The sequence below is a fragment of the Coregonus clupeaformis genome, chromosome 10 (assembly GCF_020615455.1).
Source record: "Coregonus clupeaformis isolate EN_2021a chromosome 10, ASM2061545v1, whole genome shotgun sequence".
Lineage (NCBI taxonomy): Eukaryota > Metazoa > Chordata > Actinopteri > Salmoniformes > Salmonidae > Coregonus > Coregonus clupeaformis.
Window position 1 is genome coordinate 30259109 of NC_059201.1, and position 23442 is coordinate 30282550.

The window sequence follows — 23442 nt, forward strand, 5'->3', positions numbered from 1 at the left end:
GATTACAACACTGATAACTACTGTTGCCGTGATATAATTGATTAGAAAAAAAATCCCTTCCTTTTCCCGTTTGGCAGTGCGTCGCCCATATCGCCCTATTGAACAGGCCGTCCCTGGTGAGGTGTTGTGTTGGATTTGCCCAAAACATAACGCTTGGTATTCATGACATAAAGTTAATTTTTTTGCCACATTTTTTTGCAGTTTTACTTTAGTGAATAATTGCAAACAGGATTCATGTTTTGGAATATTTATATTCAATTGAGGCTTCCTTCTTTTCTCTCTGTCATTTAAGTTAGTATTGTGGAGTAACTACAATTTTGTTGATCCATCCTCAGTTTTCTCCTATCACAGCAACTAACTGTTTTAAAATCACCATTGGCCTCATGGTCAAATTCCTGAGTGGTTTCCTTCCTCTCCGGCAACTGAGTTAGGAAGGATGCCTGTATCTTTGTGGTGACTGGGTGTATTGATACACCACCCAAAGTGTAATTAATAAATTCCCCATGCTCAAAGAGATATTCAATATCTGCTTTTTTTATATAGGTGCCCTTCTTTGTGAGGCATAGGAAAGCCTCCCTGGTCTTTGTGGTTGAATCTGTGTTTGAAATGCATTGCTCGACTGAGGGACCAAACCGAGAATTTTATGTGTGGGGTACAGACAGAGATGAGGTAGTGATTCAAAAATCATGTTAAACACAATTATTGCAAACAAGAGTGAGTCAATGCAACTTATTATGTAACTTGTTGAGCACATTTTTACTCCTGAATTTATTTATGCTTGCCATAACAAGGAGGTTGAATATTTATTGACTCAAGACATACGGTTGAAGTCGGAAGTTTACATACACTTAGGTTGGAGTCATTAAAACTCGTTTTTCAACCACTCCACACATTTCTTGTTAACAAACTATAGTTTTGGCAAGTCGGTTAGGACATCTACTTTGTGCATGACACAAGTCATTTTTCCAACAATTGTTTACAGACAATTCCAGTGTGTCAGAAGTTTACATACACTAAGTTGAATGTGCCTTTAAACAGCTTGGAAAATTCCAGAAAATGATGTCATGGCTTTAGAAGCTTCTGATAGGCTAATTGACATCATTTGAGTCAATTGGAGGTGTACCTGTGGATGTATTTCAAGGCCTACCTTCAAACTCAGTGCCTCTTTGCTTGATATCATGGGAAAATCAAAAGAAATCAGCCAAGACCTCAGATAAAAAATTGTAGACCTCCACAAGTCTGGTTCTTCCTTGGGAGCAATTTCCAAACACCTGAAGGTACCACATTCATCTGTCCAAACAATAGTACGCAAGTATAAACACCATGGGACCACGCAGCCATCATACCACTCAGGAAGGAGACGCGTTCTGTCTCCTAGAGATTAACGTACTTTGGGGCGAAAAGTACAAATCAATCCCAGAACAACAGCAAAGGACCTTATGAAGATGCTGGAGGAAACAGGTACAAAAGTATCTATATCCACAGTAAATCGAGTCCTATATCGACATAACCTGAAAGGCAGCTCAACAAGGAAGAAGCCACTGCTCCAAAACCACCATAAAAAAGCCAGACTACGGTTTGCAACTGCACATGGGGACAAAGATCGTACTTTTTGGAGAAATGTCCTCTGGTCTGATGAAACAAAAATAGAACTGTTTGGCCATAATGACCATTGTTATGTTTGGAGGAAAAAGGGGAACGCTTGCAAGCTGAAGAACACCATCCCAACCGTGAAGCACGGGGGTGGCAGCATCATGCTGTGGGGATTTTTTGCTGCAGGAGGGACTGGTGCACTTCACAAAATAGATGGCATCAAAAGGAAGGAAATGATGTGGATATATTGAAGCAACATCTCAAGACATCAGTCAGGAAGTTAAAGCTTGGTCGCACATGGGTCTTCCAAATGGACAATGAACCCAAGCATACTTCCAAAGTTGTGGCTAAATGGCTTAAGGACAACAAAGTCAAGATATTGGAGTGGCCATCACAAAGCCCTGACCTCAATCCTATAGAAAATGTGTGGGCAGAACTGAAAAAGCGTGTGCGAGCAAGGAGGCCAACAAACCTGACTCAGTTACACTAGCTCTGTCAGGAGGAATGGGCCAAAATTCACCCAACTTATTGTGGGAAGCTTGTTGAATGCTACCCGAAACGTTTGACCCAAGTTAAACAATTTAAAGGCAATGCTACCAAATACTAATTGAGTGTATGTAAACTTCTGACCCACTGGGAATGTGATGAAAGAAATAAAAGCTGAAATAAATTATTCTCTCTACTATTATTCTTACATTTCACATTCTTAAAATAAAGTGGTGATCCTAACTGACCTAAGACAGGGCATTTTTACTAGGATTAAATATATATCAGGAATTGTGAAAAACTGAGTTTAAATGTATTTGGCTAAGGTGTATGTAAACTTCCGACTTCAACTGTATATTTGAGATTCTTCAAATAGCCACCCTTTGCCTTGATAACAGCTTTGCACACTCTTGGCATTCTCTCAACCACCTTCATTAGGTAGTCACCTGGAATGCATTTAAATTAACAGGTGTGCCTTCTTAAAAGTTAATTTGTGGAATTTCTTTACTTCTTAATGCGTTTGAGCCAATCAGTTGTGTTGTGACAAGGTAGTTGGGTATACAGAAGATAGCTCAAATAAGATAAGAGAAACGACAGTCCATCATTACTTTAAGACATGAAGGTCAGTCAATAAGGAACATTAAGAACTTTGAAAGTTTTTTCAAGTGCAGTCGCAAAAACCATCAAGCGCTATGATGAAACTGGCTCTCATGAGGTCTGCCACAGGAATGGTAACCAAAATTGGCTCTTCTTCAGCGCCATGGAGTGCTCAGGTATTATGGTTGCTGTCCTTTCAGCACCATGAGCCTGTCACCTTTGATGTGACACCGTTGTTGTCGCTATTGGTGATAGTGTGATAGTGGTGTTGGCTACCATAAGTTGTGTAAACTGTGTGTAAACTGTGCATTATTTTACGCTGTGTGTCATGTTGTGTCCATGTGTGTTCGGGAGACAAAGCATGGCAGGCCTGTTTGATTCATTCATAATGTCATCAAGAAGTATTGCTCCTCCTTCACTAGAACTAGAATGGTCTGACTACAGAATATATAATGTTGGGCGCATTAAGTGATGCTATGTATTCTGTTATTTTCTTGATTTTTTTATTTGATACAACGTATAGAAAGATTTTTGGGCCCTCTGAAGACCTAGGTCCTATAGTCACAGTTCTCCACTGCTGTAACCCCCTGTTTTATTTGTATTATTTACACACATATAGTCACTGACACATTCAATCAAGCGTACCACTCACATGCATTCACACCTGGCCAAGAGTGTGTGAAAGTCTATGTGCTTTAGTCAGTATAGACAGTGATAAGCTGGGTCACTCTCTTCCTCTCCCCCCGCTGCCTCCTAGCAGCAGTGTACAAAGGGCCAAGGGCAAAGAGGCCTTGCCCTAACTCTATCTCCTCTCACTCTTTCATCTGCCTCTCACTCCTTCCCTTTTATTACCTCTTTTACACCTCCCTCCCTCTGAAATATCATGATTTTCCAACATAGGACATAGTAGGACTAGCTATTAGCCACCGTTAGCGGTCTTCACCACTGTCCTCAGTGATCACTGCCTCATTGCCTGCTTCCGTAATGGGTCCGCGGTCAAACGACCACCCCTCATCACTGTCAAACGCTCCCTAAAACACTTCAACGAGCAGGCCTTTCTAATTGACCTGGCCCGGGTATCCTGGATGGATATTGACCTAATTCCATCAGTAGAGGATACCTGGATGTTCTTCAAAAGTGCTTTCCTCTCCATCTTAAATAAGCATGCCCTGTTCAAAAAATTCAGAACTAAGAACAGATATAGCCCCTGGTTCACCCCAGACTTGACTGGCCTTGACCAGCACAAAGACATCCTGTGGCGTACTGCATTAGCATCGAACAGCCCCCGCGATATGCAACTTTTCAGGGAAGTCAGGAACCAATATACACAATCAGTTAGGAAAGCAAAGGCTAGCTTTTTCAAACAGAAATGTGCATCCTGTAGCACTAACTCCAAAAGGTTTTGTGACACTGTAAAGTCCATGGAGAATAAGAGCACCTCCTCCCAGCTACCCACTGCACTGAGGCTAGGAAACACTGTCACCACCGATAAATCTACGATAATCGAGAATTTCAATAAGCATTTTGCTACGGCTGGCCATGCTTTCCACCTGGCTACCCCTACCCCGGCCACCAGCTCTGCACCCTCCGCTGCAACTTGCCCATGCCCCCCCCCCCCCGCTTCTCCTTCACCCAAATTCAGATAGCTGATGTCCAGAAAGAGCTGCTAAATCTGGACCCCTACAAATCAGCTGGGCTAGACAATCTGGACCCTTTCTTTCTAAAATTAGCCGTTGAAATTGTCGCATCCCCTATTACTAGCCTGTTCAACCTCTCTTTCGTATCGTCTGAGATCCCCAGAGATTGGAAAGCTGCCGCGGTCATCCCCCTCTTCAAAGGGGGTGTCACTCTAGATCCAAACTGTTACAGACCTATAGCCATCCTGCCCTGCCTTTCGTAAGTATTTGAAAGCCAAGTTAACAAACAGATCACCGACCATTTCGAATCCCACCGTACCTTCTCCGCTATGCAATCTGGTTTCCGAGCTGGTCATGGGTGCACCTCAGCCACGCTCAAGGTCCTAAACGATATAATAACCGCAATCGATAAAAGACTACTGTGCAGCCAAACACCGCATTCTTATTGGCAGACTAAATAGCCTTGGTTTCTCAAATGACTGCCTCGCCTGGTTCACCAACTACTTCTCAGATAGAGTTCAATGTGTCAAATCGGAGGGCCTGTTGTCTGGACCTCTGGCAGTCTCTATGGGGGTGCCACAGGGTTCAATTCTTGGGCCGACTCTATTCTCTGTGTATATCAATGATGTCGCTCTTGCTGCTGGTGACTCTCAGATCCACCTCTACGCAGACAACACCATTTTGTATACATCTGGCCCTTCACTGGACACTGTGTTAACAAACCTCCAAACGAGCTTCAATGCCATACAACACTCCTTCCGTGGCCTCCAACTGCTCTTAAACGCAAGTAAAACTAAATGCATGCTCTTCAATCGAACGCTGCTTGCACCCGCCCGCCCGACTAGAATCACTACTCTTGGCGGATCTGACTTAGAATATGTGGACAACTACAAATACCTAGGTGTCTGGTTAGACCGTAAACTCTCCTTCCAGACTCACATTAAGCATCTCCAATCCAAAGTTAAATCTAGAATCGGCTTCCTATTTCGCAACAAAGCCTCCTTCACTCATGCTGCTAAACATGCCCTCGTAAAACTGACTATCCTACCGATCCTTGACTTCGGCGATGTCATTTACAAAATAGCTTCCAACACTCTACTCAGCAAATTGGATGTAGTCTATCACAGTGCTATCCGTTTTGTCACCAAAGCCCCATATACTACCCACCATTGTGACCTGTACGCTCTCGTTGGCTGGCCCTCACTACATATTCGTCGCCAAACCCACTGGCTCCAGGTCATCTATAAATCACTTCTAGGCAAATCCCCGCCTTAGATCATTGGTCACCATAGCAACACCCATCCGTAGTATGCGTTCCAGCAGGTATATCTCACTGGTCCCGTGTAGCTCAGTTGGTAGAGCATGGCGTTTGCAACGCCAGGGTTGTGGGTTCATTTCCCACGGGGGGCAGTATGAAAAATGTATGCACTCACTAACTGTAATTCGCTCTGGATAAGAGTGTCTGCTAAATGACTCAAATGTAAATGTAAATGGTCATCCCCAAAGCCAACACCTCCTTTGGCTGCCATTCCTTCCAGTTCTCTGCTGCAAATGACTGGAACAAACTGCAAAAATCTCTGAAGCTGGAGACACTTATCTCCCTCACTAACTTTAAGCATCAGTTGTCAGAGCAGCTTACCGATCACTGCACCTGTACACAGCCCATCTGTAATTAGCCCACCCAACTACCTCATCCCCATATTGTTATTTACATTTTTATTTATTTTGCTCATTTCAACTGGCTTACCTAAATAAATAAAAAATAGTAAGTGATAGGTGATGGAAAGGCAAGAGAGGGGACATGCCCTATTCCCTCTGTCTTCCTCCATGGTCACATGGCTGCTCTCGCTGCTCTGTCCTTCTATGGACCATGTGGAGATGAACTGAAGCCCATTATAGTCAGTTGTATAAAGACAAAGAGACAGTGGGCAGGCGATACAGCAGGCTGCTGTAAAGATGAAATAATTAGAGACAAAGGGGGCCAATTGGCTAAATAGGGCAGAGTGAATATATCCTGTCCACAGTGCTTGACTTGGGCCGGAGCTGTCCGGAGCGGCGTTCCGGCACCTCCAATTTTTGTGGAACTGCGTAGCTGCAGCTCTATAAAACAAAGTAGTCTATCGCCGGCCTGGATTCACAAACAGCATAAAAAAAAGGTTTATCAAAGAGGAATGAAGGCGGGATCTGCATTGAATAGCAATGGAGAGTGGGCGTTCATATCCTGATTCCGCTTTGTTCAAGTTTATTTGCCGCTAGTCTTTGAATCTGGTGTATGCGTGACAAAAAAACTATCTGAAAGCCACGCCCCTACTAAACTACGCCTCCAATCTTCTGATCTGACCCGATCGGTCATACCTCAAGCACCAATAACCCAGCATCCAGCATCAATAACCCAGCAGTTTTTAAAGAAAACAACCCTACTAAGTAACCCAACGCCTGCAAACCAGCAGTTGGGTCAAGCAAACAACCCAATTTTTTTTGGAGTGTACTGGGTGTGCAGGCTTTTGTTCGAGCTCCGCTCTAACACCACATTGTAGCCTAAACATCAGCTGCCCAACAGAACCTTGACTCAGGTGTGTTTCAGGGCTGGATCAAAAGCCTGCACTCCCAGTAGCTCTCCAGATGGAGGGTTGACCACGTGTTTTATACGGTAGCCTAACAGTGCAGTTATTCTACTTTGTGGGGGGTTAATTGCCTTGATTAAGGGCACAACGGCAGGAGATAGTAGGCCTACATGGGATCAGAGTCCAGCAGCCTTCAAGTGTCAATACCACATTTATGTAACTTTTTCATGTAATCTACATAGAGATGCCACCAATTATTGGTCATGGAAATTTGGTTAGAAGTCATGGAAAAGCCATGAAATTCCATCTGTCGAAATGTGTATGAACCCTTAACAGTGAATAATCAGAGGTCTCTGTAGCATAATGTCAATTGTGAATTTCTGTGAACATAGTCGAATGGACCGACTTGAAAAAAGACAGCTCCTGTACCTCTTTCATCCCAAGTCAAGCACTGCTTGTACATGCAGGGAAAATATGCCAAATTCAAACTCTGATCGGCCACATGGGTCCAGCTCTGCTGTTCTGGTAATTACATTCGGTTGATGTTTTTCCCTTTTCAAAATTGAGGTAACATGAAATGTGATGAAGAGGAAAATGGTTTCCTGCTGATGCAAATGATGTTCTGTGCTCATGGCATCAAACTCCCCCTGAGACAAACATCTGAAAACAGCTCTTTGCACATCCACAAAAACATCTTCAATCTGGCACAGTCAAATCAGCCGTATCTAAATCAGGGAAACATGCCACTGCAGTACTTACCACGTTCTCTCGACAGGCTGGTGTCTGTCAGGGAGAGGGGGAGGGAGAGAGAAGAGAGCGAGATGGAGGGAGAGAGAGAATACAACAATTAGAACACAACATGCTAGCTCTCAAGCTGCCATACAAAACATGTCATTGTTGAACAATAGAGAGTGGTTAAGGAAAACAATAACAACAGACAAATCACAGATCACACAGAATGGAAACCAGAACCAACAAAGACTCATCCTGCTTAGTAAGTTGCTGAGCAGACATCTGTCACTTCTATCATGAGGAAAGAAAAAGACGTCCACACACTGTCATTCTCTTAAAAGAAAGCACACACTCTTAAGAACATGGCGCTATTGACTCACTTCAAATAAATAGCTCAATGTGCATACATTCTGGTCTGTTGTGTACTGCACACACTGCAATTCAACTGGAACAGTTTTCCTTACTCTCATTTTTCTTTACATTGCCTTGAGCACTTAGATGCATCAACTTGAACAGACAGCAGTTGTTGTGATGTCTATAATGCAATATTGCTCTCGCAGCGAATTCCACGCCATGCTACATTTATGTATATCTTTAGGTCTTTATTTAGACAAAAATAAAGACCTAAAGATCCAGCTGGATGAGGAGAGAAGCAGCCAGCTGTTTGTGTTCTAGACAGTTTCTCTCTGTGCCTTCTGCCCCTCCAATGCCCTCGAACGGAGACGCTGAACACAGATTTGAGAGAATTTCCATGAATGCTGTTTTGCATTCATTGACCTCATTTCAGCGTCAGGCGTCACAGGAAGTCTGGAGCGCTGACAACAACACCCCCTGCCAGTTCACCCCTGCTCACCAATGTGACCCTCAAATTGCTGTTTAATCACAGCAAAATACTTTGTAGCACAATGTAACTGAGACTGGCATGAGTGCACCAAAGAGAGCGAAGGTTGCCATGCTCTCTCAAATAACCTCACTGTTTTGGTCTGCGGTCATAGAGAGAGCTGAGGGGGAAACATGGCCAATAATGTACTGTACTGTCTCTCTATATGCTTTGTTTGTTAGACTGTTTATAAATACAATTCTTTTCAGAGCATCTATTGACTTATGCATGGTGTAGAGTTAGCATCAAATAATGAAATTCATTAACAAGATTAGTATCCTAACAACATGTCACGATCGTTGAGAGACGGGTCAGACCAAGGTGCGGCGTGGTATGCGAACATGTTTATTAACAAATAAACACTCACGACAAAACAAACCAACGTGACGTCCAAGGCTATACACAATACAAGCCTACACACGGAACAAGATCCCACAACAAAGGTAGGCAAACAGGCTACTTAAGTATGATCCCCAATCAGAGACAACGAGCGACAGCTGTCTCTGATTGGGAATCACACCCGGCCAAACATAGAACCACAATACCTAGATCCTAAACATAGAATATATCACATAGATTTCCACACCCTGACTCAACATACAAGAGTTCCATATGTCAGGGCGTGACTGTACCCCCCCAAAGGTGCGGACTCCGACCGCACAAACCTGACATAACAGGGTAGGGTCCAGGTGGGCTTACCGCCTCGGAGGCGGATCCGGATCCGGGCATGACAACCTCTTCCTCTCAGCCTCCCCGTTGCGCCCCTGGTCTGGTCTGGACCTCGGCGCGATGCTTCCCCTCTCCTTCCTCCCATGATGCACCAAGCCCTGTCTGGACCCTGGTGTGGGAGACCCCGAACCTGGAGAGGGGCTAACGTCTGGGTCTGGACTGGAGCCGCTGACCGGAGCTGAACTGGACCCCGGTGGAGCGGACTGCTCTGGCTCTGGAGTGGAACCGCAGACCGGAGCTGGACTGGAAACCGGTGGAGCGGACTGCTCTGGCTCCGAAATGGATCCGCTGACCGGGGATGGATTGGGCACTGGTGGAGCGGACTGCTCTGGCTCCGGAGTGGAGCCGCTGACCGGAGCTGGACTAGAAACCGGTGGAGCGGACTACTCTGGCTCCGGAATGGATCCGCTGACCGGGGCTGGATTGGGCACCGGTGGAGCGGACTACTCTGGCTCCGGAGTGGAGCCGCTGACCGGAGCTGGACTAGAAACCGGTGGAGCGGACTGCTCTGGCTCCGGAATGGATCCGCTGACCGGGGCTGGATTGGGCACCGGTGGAGCGGACTACTCTGGCTCCGGAGTGGAGCCGCTGACCGGAGCTGGACTAGAAACCGGTGGAGCGGACTGCTCTGGCTCCGGAATGGATCCGCTGACCGGGGCTGGATTGGGCACCGGTGGAGCGGACTACTCTGGCTCGGAGTGGAGCCGCTGACCGGAGCTGGACTAGAAACCGGTGGAGCGGACTGCTCTGGCTCCGGAATGGATCCGCTGACCGGGGCTGGATTGGGCACCGGTGGAGCGGACTGCTCTGGCTCCAGAGTGGAGCAGCTGACCGGTGCTGGACCAGGCACCGGTGGAATGGGCACGGGCACGGGCCGTGCCGGACTGGGAATACGCACCACTGGCTTGGTGCGAGGAGCAGGCATGGGCCGGGCCGGACTGGGAACACACACCACTGGTCTGGTGCGAGGAGCAGGAACGGGCCGGATTGGAGACACGCACCACAGGTCTGGTGCAAGGAGCAGGTACGGGCCGGGCCGGACTGGGGACGCGCACCACTGGCCTGGTGCGAGGAGCAGGCACGGGCCATACCGGACTGGGAACACGCACCACCTTCTTGGTGCGAGGTGCAGGCACGGGCCAGGCCGGACTGGAGACACGCACCACTGGCCTGGTGCGGGGAGCAGGTACGGGGCGTACCGGGCTGGCGACACGCACCACTGGTTTGGTGCGAGGAGCAGGGACGGGCCGTACTGGACTGGGAACACACACCACTGGCTTGGTGCGGGGAGCAGGTACGGGGCGTACCGGGCTGGCGACACGCACCACTGGTTTGGTGCGAGGAGCAAGGACGGGCCGTACTGGACTGGGAACACGCACCACTGGCTTGGTGCGGGAAGCAGGTACGGGGCGTACAGGGATGGCGACACGCACCACTGGTTTGTTGCGAGGAGCAGGAACGGGCCGTACTGGACTGGGAACACGCACCACTGGCTTGGTGCGGGGAGCAGGAACGGGCCGGGCCAGACTGGGAACACGCACCACTGGCTTGGTGCGAGGTGCAGGCACGGGCCGGGCCGGACTGGAGACACGCACCACTGGCCTGGTGCGGGGAGCAGGTACGGGGCGTACCAGGCTGGCGACACGCACCACTGGTTTCGTGCGAGGAGCAGGGACGGGCCGTACTGGACTGGGAACACGCACCACTGGCTTGGTGCGGGGAGCAGGTACGGGGCGTACCGGGCTGGCGACACGCACCACTGGTTTGGTGCGAGGAGCAGGGACGGGCCGTACTGGACTGGGAACACGCACCACTGGCTTTGTGCGGGGAGCAGGTACGGGGCGTTCAGGGCTGGCGACACGCACCACTGGTTTGGTGCGAGGAGCAGGCACGGGCCATACCGGACTGGGAACACGCACCACCTTCTTGGTGCGAGGTGCAGGCACGGGCCAGGCCGGACTGGAGACACGCACCACTGGCCTGGTGCGGGGAGCAGGTACGGGGCGTACCGGGCTGGCGACACGCACCACTGGTTTGGTGCGAGGAGCAGGGACGGGCCGTACTGGACTGGGAACACGCACCACTGGCTTGGTGCGGGGAGCAGGTACGGGGCGTACCGGGCTGGCGACACGCACCACTGGTTTGGTGCGAGGAGCAAGGACGGGCCGTACTGGACTGGGAACACGCACCACTGGCTTGGTGCGGGAAGCAGGTACGGGGCGTACAGGGATGGCGACACGCACCACTGGTTTGTTGCGAGGAGCAGGAACGGGCCGTACTGGACTGGGAACACGCACCACTGGCTTGGTGCGGGGAGCAGGAACGGGCCGGGCCAGACTGGGAACACGCACCACTGGCTTGGTGCGAGGTGCAGGCACGGGCCGGGCCGGACTGGAGACACGCACCACTGGCCTGGTGCGGGGAGCAGGTACGGGGCGTACCAGGCTGGCGACACGCACCACTGGTTTCGTGCGAGGAGCAGGGACGGGCCGTACTGGACTGGGGAACACGCACCACTGGCTTGGTGCGGGGAGCAGGTACGGGGCGTACCGGGCTGGCGACACGCACCACTGGTTTGGTGCGAGGAGCAGGGACGGGCCGTACTGGACTGGGAACACGCACCACTGGCTTTGTGCGGGGAGCAGGTACGGGGCGTTCAGGGCTGGCGACACGCACCACTGGTTTGGTGTGAGGAGCAGGGACGGGCCGTACTGGACTGGGAACACGCACCACTGGCTTGGTGCGGGGAGCAGGAATGGGCCGGGCCAGACTGGGAACACGCACCACTGGCTTGGTGCGAGGAGCAGGCACGAGGCGTACCGGACTGGGAACCGACGCTGGAGGTCTACCACTGTACCAGTCCTTTACTCTCCGCACCCAGTCCTCCTCCATTTTTACATTTTACATTTTAGTCATTTAGCAGACGCTCTTATCCAGAGCGACTTACACGAGCAATTAGGGATAAGTGCCTTGCTTAAGGGCACATCGACAGATTTTTCACCTAGTCGGCTCGGGGATTAGAACCAGCGACCTTTCGGTTACTGGCACAACGCTCTTACCCACTAAGCTACCTGCCGCCCTCCAGTGAGGACTCCTCCTTGAGCCCCCACGAGTGCAGTGGTCGGGGCTCTTCTCTATCGATCCCCGACCACCCTTTTAGCCCCCCCAAAAAAAATTATATTGGGGCTGTCTCGCGGGCTTCCTCCTCGTCCGACACCTTCTGTGTTCCTCTCCTGCCTGGGCCTCCTCCTTCGCCCAGGGTCCTTTTCCTGCCAAAATCTCCTCCCATGTCCAAAAACTCTTCCCCACCTGTGTCCAGGGTGTCTGCTGCTCCTGGGCACGCTGCTTGGTCCGTTTTTGGTGGGATCTTCTGTCACGATCGTTGAGAGATGGGTCAGACCAAGGTGCAGCGTGGTATGCAAACATGTTTATTAACAAATAAACACTCACGACAAACCAACGTAATGTGACGTCCAAGGCTATACACAATACAAGCCTACACACGGAACAAGATCCCACAACAAAGGTAGGCAAACAGGCTACTTAAGTATGATTCCCAATCAGAGACAACGAGCGACAGCTGTCTCTGAGGGAATCACACCCGGCCAAACATAGAACCACAATACCTAGATCCTAAACATAGAATACATCACATAGATTTCCACACCCTGACTCAACATACAAGAGTTCCATACGTCAGGGCGTGACACAACATTTTAGTAATTTAGCAGACGCTCTTATCCATAGCAACTTACAATTAGTGCATTCATCTTAAGATAGCTAGGTGGGACAACCACATATCACAGTCGTAGTAAGTACATTTTTCGTCAATAAAGAAATTATCAGCAAAGTCAGTGCTAGTAGGAAAAGATAAGCACAGTTTTGATAAAAAACATATCTTTTGGGGGGGAACTGAGCAACTTGTGAAACATATGTGTATATAAACTTGTGTATTTTGTACAACCAAGTAAAGAGTATTTTTGTAGAACCAAAAAACATCCAAACAAACTACAAACCCATCGATTTCTAGGCCCTAAGCATTTTGTTATGCGTACCGCCTCTCTCTTCTAGTGCATGCATAGGCATCTCTATCCACCCCCTACACAACTCAGAGCTTCTTTTCAATAATTCATCTCCCTCTGTAAAGGATTTAGCCTGCGCTGTACTTGCCAGTATCCCCACAAATTGGCAGGCAGCCTCATTTGGCATACCCACAGCAACCTAGCGCCGCTCTCTCTCCTCTGTAGGCCTTGTAGCCGTCCCCTTGAGAAGACTAAAGCTGACTGTCCTGCTCCCAGTCTCCCAGGGTGAGACAGGGCTGCCTGTCTTGTATTCAAGCCTCCCACTGAGGGGCTGGGCCCTCTTCCACAGCCTATTAACAGGTTCTAGACTGGAACATTATAGATCCTTTAACAGTGTGTGAAGGGTTGATTTGGCAGTTAATATATTGAGCATTGACATTTACCACAGGGCTTTCTATGGGCTGCAGACTGGCAGCCAATAGTTCTGTCCCCTCATCATCATGCATCAAAAAGGTCACAGCTATTCATTTCCTCCATCAATTAGAGAAACATACCTTTGTGCCTCTGAAAGCCCAGGATTACATCCAAATTTGCTGTGTGATTTCCTGTCTGTATGTGGCTGGTCAGAGAGGTTGATGGCTGCCCAGAGACTTGGGCAGAGTGAATGTGTCCGACATTAATATCACATGTGTACTGAGGATGCAAGCACCGTTCAGTTCTCACTAAAGAGTGAGAAACTCTGTTCTGCTGTAGCTTACTTGAAAGCTTGATTGACATCTCACTGACACAGAAGCTAACAGGTAGTCTGCTTCAGTGTAAGTCTCCACACACCATACAGCAGATGGGAGCTACCACCTGATGCCCTGTGTCAGTGCTTGTGTGTGCGTGCGTGTGTGAGAGGGAGTGCATATGTGTGTGTTGTAGTAGTCTGTGTGTGTGTGTGTGTGTGTGTGTGTGTGTGTGTGTGTGTGTGTGTGTGTGTGTGTGTGTGTGTGTGTGTGTGTGTGTGTGTGTGTGAGAGAGAGAGAGTGCATACACTACCGTTCAAAAGTTTGGAGTCACTTGTTTTCGAAAGAAAAGCAAAAAAAAGTATCTATTAAAATAACATAAAATTGATCAGAAGTACAGTGTAGACATTGTTAATGTTGTAAACGGCTACTGTAGCTGGAAACGGCAGATTTTTAAGGGAATATCTACATAGGCGTACAGAGGCCCATTATCAGCAACCATCAGTCCTGTGTTCCAATGGCACGTTGTGTTTGCTAATCCAAGTTTATGATTTTAAAAGGCTAATTGATCATTAGAAAACACTTTTGCAATTATGTTAGCACAGCTGAAAACTGTTGTGCTGATTAAAGAAGCACTAAAAATGGCCTTGTAGGAGACTAGTTGAGTATCTGGAGCATCAGCAATTGTGGGTTCGATTACAGGCTCAAAATGGCCAGAAACAAAGAACTTTCTTCTGAAACTCGTCAGTCTATTCTTGTTCTGAGAAATTAAGGCTATTTCATGCGAGAAATTGCCAAGAAACTGAAGATCTCGTACAACGCTGTATACTACTCCCTTCACAGAACAGCGCAAACTGGCTCTAACCAGAATAGAAAGAGGAGTGGGAGGCCCAGGTGCACAACTGAGCAAGAGGACAAATACATTAGTGTCTAGTTTGAGAAACAGACGCCTCACAGGTCCTCAACTGGCAGCTTCATTAAATAGTACCCGCAAAACACCAGTCTCAACGTCAACAGTGAAGAGGCGACTCCGGGATGCTGACCTTCTAGGCAGAGTTGCAAAGAAAAAGCCATATCTCAGACTGGCCAATAAAAAAAAAAGTTTAAGATGGGCAAAAGAACACAGACACTGGACAGGGGAAGATTGGAAAAAAGTGTTATGGACATACGAATCAAAGTTTGAGGTGTTCGGATCACAAAGAAGACAATTTGTGAGACGCAGACCAAATGAAAAGATGCTAGAGGAGTGCTTGATGCCATCTGTCAAGCATGGTGGAGGCAATGTGATGGTCTGGGGGTGCTTTGGTGGTGGTAAAGTGGGAGATTTGTACAGGGTAAAAGGGATCTTGAAGAAGGAAGGCTATCACTCCATTTTGCAACGCCATGCCATACCCTGTGGACAGCGCTTGATTGGAGCCAATTTCCTCCTACAACAGGACAATGACCCAAAGCACAGCTCCAAACTATGCAATAACTATTTAGGGAAGAAGCAGTCAGCTGGTATTCTGTCTATAATGGAGTGGCCAGCATAGTCACCGGATCTCAACCCTATTGAGCTGTTGTGGGAGCAGCTTGACCATATGGTACATAAGAAGTGCCCATCAAGCCAATCCAATTTGTGGGAGGTGCTTCAGGAAGCATGGGGTGAAATCTCTTCAGATTACCTCAACAAATTGACAACTAGAATGCCAAAGTTCTGCAAGGCTGTAAATGCTGCAAATGGAGGATTCTTTGACGAAAGCAAAGTCTGAAGGACACAATTATTATTTCAATTAAAAATCATTATTTCTAACCTTGTCAATGACTACATTTCCTATTCATTTTGCTATATTTCCTATTCAAACTCATTTCATGTATGTTTTCATGGAAAACAAGGATATTTCTAAGTGACCCCAAACTTTTGAACGGTAGTGTGTGTGTGTGTGTGTGTGTGTTGTAGTAGTGTGTGTGTGTGTTGTAGTAGTGTGTGTGTCCTCATTTCCTCATCTACTTTTGTATTCTGAATGCAATACTACAATTAAATAAAATGTTGGACTAATTCCACTTTAGCAAGTGCACTTTAACATGTACATGTAGCCTATTCCTGGCATTTTTATTATGAAATTGCACTTATCCAGCCTACTTGCTTGTAAATATCTATTTTGATGTTGTTGTTTCTGTCTGTATGTATTGTGATTGCTGCAAAACGAATTCGCGTCATTGAGGACATTTAAAGTTTTCTGAATCTGAATCATGCATAACAAATCTGGATTTGACAATGACCCTTGTTGCCTAATTGCCAGAGAGTGTTCAGCTAATAAATAATACATTTAAAAATCTAATCCTATTTAGCAAATGAATATGTCTAGAAAACAATTAATCAGAGACCAAAAGTGTATTTACAAACAATCAATTATTCATAAAGTGAATGCTGGGTAAGTGGGCTCCTTCCCGGGTGAGATGCTGCCATAATTGGAGTGGGACTATAGGAGAGCGTGCGTTCGTGCGTGTGTGTGCGTGCATGTGTGTGTTCAGTCCCCATGCTCCCAACTTCCCCCCAAACAAGAAGAGCAACAAAAGAGTCAGCTCATTACTGCCTAATGAGTTGTCTGATTAATACAGAAAATAAAAGCCTTATTGTAGAGCACTGTATGTTTATTTAGTTTAATTATTGTACTGAATAAAATCACAATGAGGTGAAACATTTACATGAGTTCTAATATGGTAATAAGGCCCTAGAGAAGCTAATCAGGGCTGTCAAGTACAGTGAAGACCTCTTAGATAGGAAACAACAGGCCTAAATGTGTTGATGTGTGGTTGTTGATGTGGAGATGTGTTTACAATATGTACTCAGCACCCGACATGTAATCTAGCCATTCTAAACCTCTCTGATGATGGGTTATGTAATGAGTAATCTCTGAGCGAGCCATTCTAAACCTCTCTGATGATGGGTTATGTAATGAGTAATCTCTGAGCGAGCCATTCTAAACCTCTCTGATGATGGGATATGTACTGAGTGATCTCTGAAACAGAATCCATCGTTACTGTGGAATAAACTCCTAGGCTGTTGAAGCTGGAGAGGGATGGTCTTGTCATCTCTCTCTCTCTCTCTCTCTCTCTCTCTCTCTCTCTCTCTCTCTCTCTCTCTCTCTCTCTCTCTCTCTCTCTCACACTCTCTCACTCTCTCTCTGTTTTTCTCTTCCCACCTCTGTTCTTGTTCTCTCTCTCTCCATCTCCTATGCTGTCAGTCACCAGAGTATGGAGGCTGCTGTGAGCACAGTGGTGGAACCTTGCCTGTGCTCTGTTTACAATATTTCACAACAAAGATAATAGGGCTCTTCAGGGGGCCACAGCGATAAACAGAACTCCCAAAATAATCACGTCCATGCACCAGAGTTCAACAGCTCTTTTACAATGTCCTATCAAGGTACCCATGCTGCCGCAGCATCACAGGTGGTAATGTTTCTCTGACAGACTGGCTGGCCACAAAACAGATAGAAAACGAGTAATAACAGTATATGCCTCACTGTGAACCTAAAAAGTTAAACATGGTTATGTCTAAAAAAATATGAATTGTTTGCAATGGAAACAAACATGCGTGCACACACACACACACACACACACACACACACACACACAAACAAACAAACAAACAAACAAACTGTTCTGTGTGAACCCCAGGAAGAGTAGCTGCGGCTTAAGCAACAGCTAATGGGGATCCTAATAAAATACCCCAAAAATACCAATACCATCTCTCCATCTCTTCGTTACATAAGCTGTTGTGGAGAGAAAAAAAGAAGCCAACAGATTGTGAGGGTAATTCAATTTCCTAAAGCAACGTTGGCTTCCAAATGGTCTCCATCAGTGAGCCAATCAGCAGCTGATTCAGTGATTTCCCCAGCTGTGCTTCCTCTTAGACAGGAAGCCAGAGAATCTCAGGCTCAGAGACAGAGACACAATGACATGTCTGCTGGATGTCACTGGTTCAGCACCAATGGATTGAATTGCATTTATATAGGATTTTACAGTAGACAGTAGGGACAGGACTCTGTCATTGGAGTAGCTGTGACACCCAGAATATTTGAGGATGTGCATTATGACATGAGGTCATGCATGTGCATACATTTTGTCCATTCATGACGACTAGGCCTATGTTTGCATATTTATTACCATGTTTGCATATAGATAAATGTCCAGACAACTCTAAAGTGATAGCTATGATGTATCGGATATGATGTATCACACCCCTAATACACACAGCAAACACAGTGAGAGAGCAGAGCGTGTTAGAGTCCCATCTGTGATTAACTGGTCCTGACAAAGCCAGATGTTTTGTTAAAATGCAGAGAGCCCAAAGTGGAGCTCAGGGAGAGGGGAGACACGCGCTCCAAGCCTCCCCCTCCGGCTCCAGGCAGCCATGTGTTCCTCCATAAATGTCCCAGATCACTGAAGGCAGAGTGGGGAGAGCAGGGAGAGGTAAAGAGAGCATATGTCTAGGCCAATGTCTCCCATCGCAGCTCACTCTACAGAGGGAGGATGTCAACAAAGAACAAGGACTGGAGGGCTAGTGGAATGCCCATTTGAGTCAATGCTTCTCCCACAACACAAGCATGCTCAGTCCGAGGCATGTTGCTCTGCTTGGTAATCAGGATGGACATTTGAAATTATTAAATTATTCAAATAATATTGTATGTTTTTATCCGGATATTTTTCTTTACTCTCTTGACCAATCGGAATGACGCAAACTGCCACAACAGCAGACAGTGCACAGTCGTTTTCAGGGTGCTATATTGCTACTTTCTGCAGTAGCCTAGGCTAACAGCCATCATAGAACTGATTCTGTTTCAAAAAGTTTCTGATTTGTGTTTTAAATTGATTTGTGTCAAGTCCATTGCCACGGGAAGTAGGGGTGCTGAGGGTGCTACAGCACACCCTGACAAAAAAATAACCCTGTCGACAGGTCCCCCATCCCACAATATCCTCCAGTGGCCATGGTGAGGTCTTGAGGACCCTCCGTTGGTGCGCGCCTGTAGGCTAATCACTATTTGAAGTGGGGTAAATAGCATACAATTGTCAGGGCTGACGGGAGGGCAACCGCGCTATGATAGTAAACTGCCTTTTCATGTAAAATGCAACCCAAAACCCATAGCCCATGAGAGAGAAAATGAGCTTCAAAATAAAGCAATTACTTTGTGCGTCCTCAGAACTATAGGCTACATTTAAAGTGTGCAACTGTAAACAATGACTGTCAAAGCCACGTGACGTCTGAAGCAGCAGTAGCTCAATGCGCTGTACGTAAACACTATATTCTAAAGTTTGTTGTTTTATTAAATTAAGCATTTAAAATGTCATAGTATATCCTTGTGTGTAACAATGTAACATTGTTTAATATAATTTAGACAAAGCTTTTTAATTGTTCGGATATCCGGGTATTCGATTAACGGTGCCCATCCCTACTTGGTAAACACTCTCCTTTAGCAGAGACACCGTAATGAGGAGTATATCATTCAAACAGTTAGCCTACTAGATGACATCTTGTTCATATCATCGTCAGAATCATCTCGTTCAGACTCGCTGTCATTAGCTGTGGTGTTGGTGGTGATGATGATGATGACAGTGATGATGACTCAGTGACGTTGTGAGTCTAAAACACTTCCTCTCTATGATACTACTGCACAGCCTCAGGCTCAGGGAAACCGTCTCTCTTTGTGTGTTGCTCTCTCTCTCTATTTCTCCATTTGCTCTTTCTCTTACTATATTTTCCTCTCTTTCTCACTCTCTTTTTCTCTCTCACTCTGTCTTTGTCTTGCTCTCCATTTTCCTCTCTGTCTCTCTCTCTCTCTCTCTCTCTCTCTCTCTCTCTCTCTCTCTCTCTCTCCATTTTCCTCTCTCACTTCCTCTCATTCTCCACACTCTAATCTCATTTCCCACCAGCTCGTATTAAATAGATGTCTGTCATTATAGCTGGTGGAGGGGTAAAAGGAGGGAGGAGAGAGGTCCCCTGGTCACACCACAGGCAGGGAGGGACAGAGTGAGGCAGAGAGAAGAACAGGCAGGGATGGAGGGAGGTAGAGAGGGAGGAGGCAGAGGGATGTCTAGTAGACAGTGAGGGAGCAAACTCATCCCATCCTCTCTCCATCTGAGAGAATACTCCACAGTCTCTCCTCCACACTTCCTCTTCAGATAAACAAGGCCAAAGCCAGGGTGAGGCAGACCTGATCAATCACTCAGAATGTATATGTGTGTGTCTGTGTGTGTGCGCACGTCCGTGCGGCGTGCATGTGGCAGGCATGTGTATATGTATGGGTGTGTGATTGAGAGAGAGAGATAGGGAGAGAGTGAAATAGAGGGAAAATAGCAGTAGCAAGGTGTAGGAGAGGAGAAAAGCATCTCTATGCCTGAGATGTTTTGCATCAGGCTGGCAGTCTCTTCCTATTTGCACCGTGTCAGCAGATCCTAGTCCCTATCCCTTTTTCAGCCCACTGGGTGCAGCTTTCCCCACAAAGACCACAGTGACAACAAAGACAGTCTCAACAGCACAGGTCTACTCCAGGTCTGAACAGGAGTGCTCTCCTACTCCCCATGGGCTCCATTCAAAACCAGCAAACGAGTACTGTGTCAAACCACCAGGGACTAATCTCAGCAGCAGAGTAGTAATATCCATCCACCATGAGTCTATTAGAGGAGCTAAGGGCTGCCATTAATCCCCCAGGTGTCCATTCATGGGAATTCACCCCTCCACTGGGGCTGATCTAACCTGCCATGCTATTTTATCAATCTCTCCGGGTCCATTAGCATGGAAGTGTGTCTAGAAGACACTGTACAGTTAGCTGATGGGATTTTGTCATGTAGATAGAAGTTTCACAGTCAGTATATTTAACTGAAAGGGTGCTCGTCTGTGACTCATCAGTGATACATTGACATAGAAGCCAATCACTACTAAAAATAACCCATGCATGTAGAGATAATGTAAAAAATGTACTGATATTTCTTCTTGTGGCAATACTTTGATGTTGGCTAAGAGAACTATCCACCACTGACTACGTGCAGATGTCTGTGTGAGTGAAGATGTCGTCTGCAAACTTGATGATTGAGTTGGAGGCGCGCGTGGCCACGTAGTTATGGGTGAACAGGGAGTACAGGAGGGGGCTGAGCACGCACCCTTGTGGGACCCCTGTGTTGAGGATCAGCGTAGTGGAGGTGTTGTTTCCTACCTTTACCACCTGGGGGTGGCCCGTCAGGAAGTCCAGGACCGAGTTGCATAGGGCGGGGTTCAGACCCAGGGCCCTGAGCTTAATGATTAGCTTGGAGGGTATTATGGTGTTGAAGGCTGAGCTATAGTCAATGAACAACATTCTTACATAGGTATTCCTCTTGTCCAGATGGGATATGGCAGTGTGCAGTGCAATGGCGATTGCATTGTCTGTGGATCTATTGGGGTGGTATTCAAATTGAAGTGGGTCTAGGGCAGGGTTCTTCAATCCTGGTCCTGGAGGGCCGAAACACTTCTGTTTTTTATTTCTACCTGGTAGTTAATTGCACTCACCTGGTTTTCCCAGGTCTGAATTAGCCCCTGATTAGAAGGAGAGGATGAAAAACAGAGGTGTTTCGGCCCTCCAGGACCAGGATTGAAGAACCCTGGTCTAGGGTGTCATGTAAGGTGGAGGTGATATGATCCTTAACTAGCCTATCAAAGCACTTCATGATGACAGAAATGAGTGCTACGGGGCGATAGTCATTTAGTTCAATTACCTTTGCTTTATTGGGTACAGGAGCAATGGTGGACATCTTGAAGCAAGTGGGGACAACATACTGGGGTAGGGAGAGATTGAATGTGTCCGTAAACACTCCAGCCAGCTAGTCTGCGCATACTCTGAGGACGCGGCTAGGGATGCCATCTTGGCCCGGCAGCCTTGCGAGGGTTAACACGCTTAAATGTCTTACTCACGCCGGCCATGGAGAACGAAAGCCCACAGTGGGAGCGGGCTGCGTCTTGGCACTGTGTTATCCTCAAAGCGGGCGAAGAAGGTGTTTAGCTTGTCCAGGAGTAAGACGTCGGTGTCCGCGACGTGGCTGGATTTCCCTTTGTAATCCGTCTCATGTCTGAGCTGTTGAATTGCGACTCCACTTTGTCTCTGTACTGACGTTTTGCCTGTTTGATTGCCTTACGGAGGGAATAACTACACTGTTTGTATTTGACCATATTCCCAGTCACATTGCCGTGATTAAATGTGATGGTTCGCGCTTTCAGTTTTGCACGAATGCTGCCATCTATCCACGTTTTTTTGTTTGGGTAGGTTTTAATAGTCACAGTGGGAACAACATCCCCTATACACTTCCTGATGAACTCAGTCACTGTGTCTGTGTATACGTCAATGTTATTCTCAGAGGCAACCCAGAACATATCCCAGTCTGCGTGATCAAAACAATCTTGAAGTATGTATTCCGATTGGTCAGACCAGCTTTGAATAGACCTTAGCACGGGTACTTCCTGTTTGCATTTATGCCTATAGGAAGGAAGGAGCAGGATGGAGTCGTGATCTGATTTGCTGAAAGGAGGGTGGGGGAGGGCCTTGTAGCCATCCCGGAAGGGGGAGTAACAATGGTAGAGAGTTTTTGATGCGCAAATACTACAGGCAATGTGTTGATGGAACTTTGGTAGCGTTTTCCTCAAATTTGCTTTGTTAAATTCTCCAGCTACAATAAATGCGGCCTCAAGATATGTGGTTTCCAGTTTGCAGTGCAAGTCCAGTGTAGTTCCTTGAGGGCCATCGTGGTATCGGCTTGAGGGGGAATATACACGGCTGTGACTATAACCGAAAATAATTCTCTTGGGAGGTAATACGATCCGCATTTGATTGTGAGGTATTCTAGGTCGGGTGAACAAAAGGACTTGAGTTCCTCTACATTATCACAATCACACAATGAGTAGTTAATCATGAAACATACACCACTGCTTTTATTCCTGTCTGCGTGATGTACTGACCAGCTGGCTGTATGGACGGGGACAATATATCCGGAGAGGGCCATGATTCCGTGAAACAGAGTATGTTACAGTCCCTGATGTCTCTCTGGAAGGAGATCCTCACCCTGAGCTCGTCTACTTTATTGTCCATGGACTTACGTTTTACATTTTAGTCATTTAGCAGACACTCTTATCCAGAGTGACTTACAGTTAGTGAGTGCATACATTTTTCTCATACTGGCCCCCCGTGGGAAACGAACCCACAACCCTGGCGTTGCAAGCGACATGCTCTACCAACTGACTTAACATTAGCGAGTAATATACTCAGAAGCGGTGGATGGTGTGCACGCCTCCTGAGTCGGACTGGAAGTCCACTCTGAATACCTCTTCTCTGCCGGCGGTGTCTTGGAGCATCCTCTGGGATAAGTTCAATTGACCTGGGCTGGGGGGTACGAACAAAGGATCCAATTCGGGAAAGTTGTATTTTTGGTCGTAACGCTGGTGAGTTAACTAACATCCAAAAGTTATTT

General features: G+C 47.0%; 1 protein-coding gene across 2 annotated transcripts in view; it reads right to left on the reverse strand.

The window, feature by feature from the left end:
* cdh4 (cadherin 4, type 1, R-cadherin (retinal)) overlaps positions 1-23442 on the reverse strand; it is a 369197-nt gene that overhangs the window by 192704 nt on the left and 153051 nt on the right. For both annotated transcript variants that reach the window (XM_041887710.2, XM_041887708.2), the window contains exon 3: positions 7637-7660. In XM_041887710.2, coding sequence (XP_041743644.2) covers positions 7637-7660 — 24 coding nt within the window. The remainder of the gene's footprint in view (positions 1-7636; positions 7661-23442) is intronic.